General features: G+C 35.5%; 1 protein-coding gene across 1 annotated transcript; it reads right to left on the bottom strand.

Moving 5' to 3' along the window:
- Positions 1-5,432: 5,432 nt before the first annotated feature.
- LOC127105225 (uncharacterized) lies at positions 5,433-5,834 on the bottom strand. Its single transcript, XM_051042393.1, has one exon. The coding sequence runs from the start codon at positions 5,832-5,834 to the stop codon at positions 5,433-5,435; it is 402 nt and encodes a 133-aa protein (XP_050898350.1).
- Positions 5,835-6,148: the final 314 nt, after the last annotated feature.

The raw sequence follows: 6,148 nt of genomic DNA, 5'->3' as shown, positions 1-6,148 counted from the left end.
TATCATAACAATGACACACTACATAAATTTTATGTACATTATAACATGTTCAAACATATTTCATGCCAGAATAGATAAACAACAACCTCACACATATCATGCAAGAACTACTAATAGATAACATGCTTATATGCAAATAACACATTTCAAGTATGGAAGAAGAATATAATGAAGTGACTATAAGCATATAAATTGAAATACATCAATTGAAATTTTTGGAAGTAAACAAACATAACATGAATCATCCATCAAATGTATCAGATACCTTTGGGGCATAAGCAAGGTAAAAGATGGAACTTACTTACAAAGCAAAAAATTGAAATGATATTACCCCACCATACAAATGATGGATGATGCACATGTATTCCACAATGAACTCTAGAACGAAATCTAGAATAAATGCAAAATGTGTCATAAAACCTTTTGACATCAACGTTCTTACCACTTTTCTCTTTGACAAAGGACCCGATAGTGTGATTTGTAATGTATCCAAGAATTTTATTGATTTTATGATCATCCTTTTTAGTTGTACTTTCATTCTTGTCCTTTTCATGATAGTTATCTTGCTCCTCCTCAGGTTTCGTTGTCTTAGGTTGATCAATCCCTTATTCGATCTCCTTGAGTATGTCTTTTGATGATATACCTATATCATGAAACAAAATACCTTTTCTGACATTTCTCGGATAGGTAACATTAAAAGTAATCTACACATATTTTACCAATTAATGAACACTAGTTGTTGTTGTCCTTGGTCACACAACCCTTCTTCCTTGCCACAAAGTCAATGAAATAGGGAGATGTCACCCGTGACATGTCTAGAGCATCCATAAATGAGATCTCATACTCTTTTTATAGAGCCAAGGAATTTATCATGCAAGATCAACAAAAAATTCTCGGTACCGAATCTTCACTGGGTCCTTGAGGGTGAGTGAAATCAAGGTTGCATTTGGGTAACCATTGAAAAATAACTTTAGGTACAAAGAGTATCCTTAACTTGCATTTTTCAATAGTGTGACCTTTATTGCAACAATAGTGACAAGATAATTTGTGATGAGATGTATTTTTTCTATTTGAATCCTTTTGAACATATTTATACTTTTTATATGAAGGGTTCAAAGACCGTTTAGACTTTGATGGATCAATAGAAAATGTAATCTTTGATTGTAATGCCTTGTCCAATTTAGCTTTAAGAGTATTTACCTATTTTTCTAAATATGATAGGTTTCATAACCAAACCATGAAGGTTCTTCATCCTAATTCTTGTGTTTTTGAATATCTACCATAGATTACTTAAGAGCTTTCATATTCCTTTCAGTTTCTAAAACTTTAGATTCTAAATCTAAAAAGAGTCTTTTGTTTGAAGATAAAATTTTAAAAGCGTCTACGACACCTCAATGTAAATTTTCAAAAGCCTTTTGTAATTGGGAATAAGATAATTCATTAGTAGATTTAAGTTTAGAATGACTTACATTCTTCTTCTTCTTTTTATTGGTCATGAAGCAAAACTTAGTCAATTCGTCACTTGAACTTGAGCTTTCATCACTTAAGGGTTCACCTTCACTCTCCCAAGGAATATAGGTTCTTCTAGACTTTCTAGATTTCTTGTGATGACCTTTCTCTTTATCTTTCTTGATCAATGAATAATTCGGCCTATAATGACCAACTTTTCCATAATTATAGCATGAACTTCTAAATTTACCCTTCTTATTCTCATATTTCTTTGAGGATTTCAATATCCTTCTAAATTTGATTAGGTTCTTGTCAGTGTACTTGACTCCATTTTTCCTTATGTGTCTATTGTACCTTTTGACGAACAACCCCTTCTATTCATCATCGGAATTCTCGTCATCACTTATTTCACAAGCACTTTGCTCATTGGTTGAGGACCTTGAACTTGAAGCCTTTAGAGGAATAGACTTATTTTCTACCTCACTCTCCTTACCTCTCCCCTTTTTTATCTTCTTCTCAAGTTTTTTCTCATGTTTTTTCAAGCAAGTGAGTTCTTGCTCATGTTTTTCTAGCTTTCCAAATAAAGGTGCGAGATCAAGTGTTTTAAGATCATTCGCTTCTTTGATTACGGTGACCTTAGGTTTCCATTCCCTAATAAGACACCTCAAAACTTTATTAGTAGAAATATAATTGGAAATAGGCTTACCTATAATATTCAAATGATTTATAAGATATGAGAACATCTTTTGCATGTCGGAAATAGTTTCACCATGCTTCATATAAAATAGTTCAAACTCTTGATTTAAGGTATTGATCCTAGCTCTTTTGACTTCATTAGTTCCCTCGTGGGAAACTTCTAATGCGCCCCACATAGCTTTGGTGGTTTCACAATGGGAAACATGTTAATATTCATCAACACCAAGTGCGGATATGAGAATGTTTTGTGCTTTCCAATCATGTGACCATGATTTCTTATCATTATCATTCCATTGTGCTTCCGATTTCGATACGACAACACCTTCACCATTGGTCATTGTAATTTGATTAGGACAATTGGTAATGACATCCCAAACACCCTTATCAGCCGAGTTGATATGTATATGCATATAAGCTTTCCAATAGCCATAATTTTCAACGGTAAAAATGGGCGCTCTATTGTACGCCCCTTTAGGTTCGGTAGCCAATTTCTAATAAGCGAATTTGGAACCACAAAATTAACTGGAGCTCGTGATACCACTTGTTAGACGAAGGAGACTTCTCTAGAGGAGGGTTAATAGATCCCAAGTTAAAAATAAGTTTACAAAAACTGTTTTGAAAAATTTAACGGCTAGCGGAAGTGACCCGAATCAAATTGTCTAAATCGAACCGCTATCGAAAATCTCGGATATGCGTGTATAGAATCAAGTTATGATAATGAGAAAAAATTGATCAAAATACTTTAAACCATAATCACTTGAAAGCTACACTAATAGTAAAGACTATTTCCAATGACAAATACACAAAAACACAATTGAGATAAATTATTGAACACTTTATGTGCAATCAATTTCATTTAGAATTTTGTACAGTTTTATTGATTTGCAAATACAACCACAATCTGATTGATTATGATCAACTCAACAAAACCTTTTTCAAAAGGTTATCAAATGGTTTAACGAAACGTCTTGATCGCACAATCGACGAATTCAACAATTTGCGAATTAAAAGTACACAAGGATTTCTTTAGGTAGTTCCTCAATCGGCCTCGCTAGTGGTACGCCTGTCCTCAATTCGAACTCGAATTGAGATAATGAAATTTAACCTTACTTTGCAAAAGTAGTAAATAAGAGAAATGTAGCAATCCAACCCTACAAATCCTATGTTTGATGTTGATTCTAACACTTTCTCTTCCCTTGATTTAAGCTTGATCAAGTCAACCAATAATACCAATTTGATCCACCGTCTCACGCTACTCCTATGAAAGAAACCCCCATTCTTCAAAGCTTTCACTCGATCAAATCCAAATTGAATTTTTTTGTAACCTAAGACTTACCAAGACGATCTACTGCGTCACGCTAATTCTTTGCAAGAAATCCTCGTTCTTCAAAGCTTTCACTCGATTGGATCCAAATTGCATAATCTTGTCCAAAACCTTATAATCCCAAATTTATCTTGATCCAAATTGAATAATCTTGTCCAAAACCTTCTAATCCCACCAATTATCTCAACCCAATTTACAACTCAACAACCTAAATTGGATGTTATCAATATAGATTCTAGATGGCACCCAAACAAAAAATGATTATGTGTAGTTTGTTTGTGTGTAAGCATATAACTAAGGTTGAATATGAAGATAACTCTTTGATAATATTGGTTTCATGTGATTTTCTCAAAATCACTTTATGAAATGATGCATGTATGGAGTATTTATATGTGTGTGCAAGTATGAAGCAAAAGGAATGCAAGAGATTTAGAAAAACTGCAATTTTTTCAAGATTTTTAATGCATGTACCGATCTATGTAAGTCATGTATCGACACATTCAGTGAATGTGTAGACTCATACATGAGGCACATTAAACAAAAGCTACAGTCTTTAAAAATGGCCTATATGTGCTAGAACATAACTCGTATGTGCTGGCACATAACTCATATGTGTTGACGCATAGACTACATGCATTAAAAATGATCGACACGTGTCGGCACATAGCATGTGTGTGTCGGAACATAGACCTTTTTTCATATAAAAACCTATTTTTAATACATGAAACATTCTCTAAACCATTTCCAAAATGTTTTTATACTTCCTAAAGCTAAGATACACATTAAGACTCAGAGGATACCGTCCAATATACATCAACACTAAAGTATCCTAGTTTTAACATCATACAAAATACATCTAATAAGAAGTTTCACTCACATCTGAGTGTCCTTGCCCTTCACAAGGATAACATGCATACCTATATTTTTTTATCAATATAATGGCGCACACCATGTAGCCCAAGAAAAACTTACATGGGCCAAACCTTCTTCATCACCATCACCCTACTCACTACTACCCTTTATTCATACAAATAGCCACTTTCAGTCATGGTTAACAGGAGATCTCCACCCCCTACATTAGAAGGTACCAACTATAATAGTGATGTCGAAGTCCAGGAGGAGATGCATTCTGCCAAGGAAGAATTACGCTGCCATAACTAGACGCTTGAGGACGATGTCCACAACATCAGACAACGGCAACTAGAGTTCAATCCTTAGGAAAAGATGGGATTATTGGATCCCTAACCATTCTCAAATGAGATATGGAGGGCATTTTTACATGAGGGAATCAAGCTTCCCTTCTTACCCAAGTTTGATGTACCCAGTAATCCCTACAAGTATATCGCCCTACATCAACACATGGATGACCATCATATGAGTGTATGATTCCCCAAAGTGCAAGATGCTATCTGGAACTTTTAGGCGTTGCCCTTCTATGGTATATGGATTTACCCATAGGCCTTCATCACCATCTATTTGGAGCTGGTAAAGAAGCTTGTACACTAGTTTGTCGTTAACTGTCACAGAAAACATGTCCACCACCAACATGTTCTACATACGCCAGGGTCCATTAGAGTCGCTTAGGGATTATCTCTCCCGGTTTAATGAAGCCACCATCAGGGTCGTCCCACAAAACTAAGAGATATGTGTGAGAACATTCCACAACTGACTCAAGGAGGGACACTTTAACGAGTCTCTCTTCCAGAAGATAGCGCTTTGGTTGATAGAAATGGTCATCAAAATAGAATGTTACATAGAGGGCGAGAAGATAAATGTCGAAAAGAAGGAACATAATGACAAAGAGTATGTTTCCAATGTTGAGAGTTCAGACCACCAGAGGAAAAATAATTATACCTCTCTCATAAAGGACAAGACAATGTTCATAAGGGTAGGCAAGGCAACAAAGAACTTCACACCCGCCGTGAACATATCTGGCGCGAGGTTCTTCACCTGCAAAATATCCTTACATCCCCTGTAATATCACTAGAGTAGGAAACCTACGAATCTCCTGGTTACCAATACCTAGCTCTATTTCAGATCGTAGTCTGTTCTCAAACTTAATGCATTTGGATCCCTCCACAGCTGCACAATTGTAATTAGGACATAACTTCACTAGCTCCTTAAACTTGGCGGCATACTCAGAAACCGTCATGTTCCTTTTCTTAAGCTTGAGAAATTCAATCTCTTTCTTGCTACGCACATCTCCAGGAAAGTATTTCTCTAGGAATTGCCCCCTGAACACAGTCCAAGTGATCTCAACACTAACAACTTCTAGTCTCTGGTGACTGTTATTCGACCAATTTTCAGCTTCCTCAAGCAACATGTTAGTACTGAACAAAACCTTATGTTCTTCAGTATAAGCCATTACTCATAATATCTTCTCGATCTATTTGAGCCACACCTGAGCACCCTCCGAATCATACATATCCTTGAACATCGATGAATTATTCCTCTAAATTTTTCCTAAACCGCGAAACTCATCACCTGTATGATTCTGTTGTTCATGTAGTGCCTGAGCCAATGACTTTAAGGCATCAGCAATAGCGCATTAATTTCTTTCATCCATTCTACACATCATCAAATAAGAATTAGAAGAAAAAATGCATCGACAATGTATACACATAAGTTGCATACAAGGGACTCGACTACATCATAAAACATAGCCAAATGGACCGACAT

Source organism: Lathyrus oleraceus, chromosome 1, assembly GCF_024323335.1.
Source record: "Lathyrus oleraceus cultivar Zhongwan6 chromosome 1, CAAS_Psat_ZW6_1.0, whole genome shotgun sequence".
Classification (NCBI taxonomy): Eukaryota; Viridiplantae; Streptophyta; class Magnoliopsida; order Fabales; family Fabaceae; genus Lathyrus; species Lathyrus oleraceus.
The sequence above is the reverse complement of the archived record's forward strand: the minus strand, read 5'-3'. Positions and strand labels throughout refer to the sequence as shown.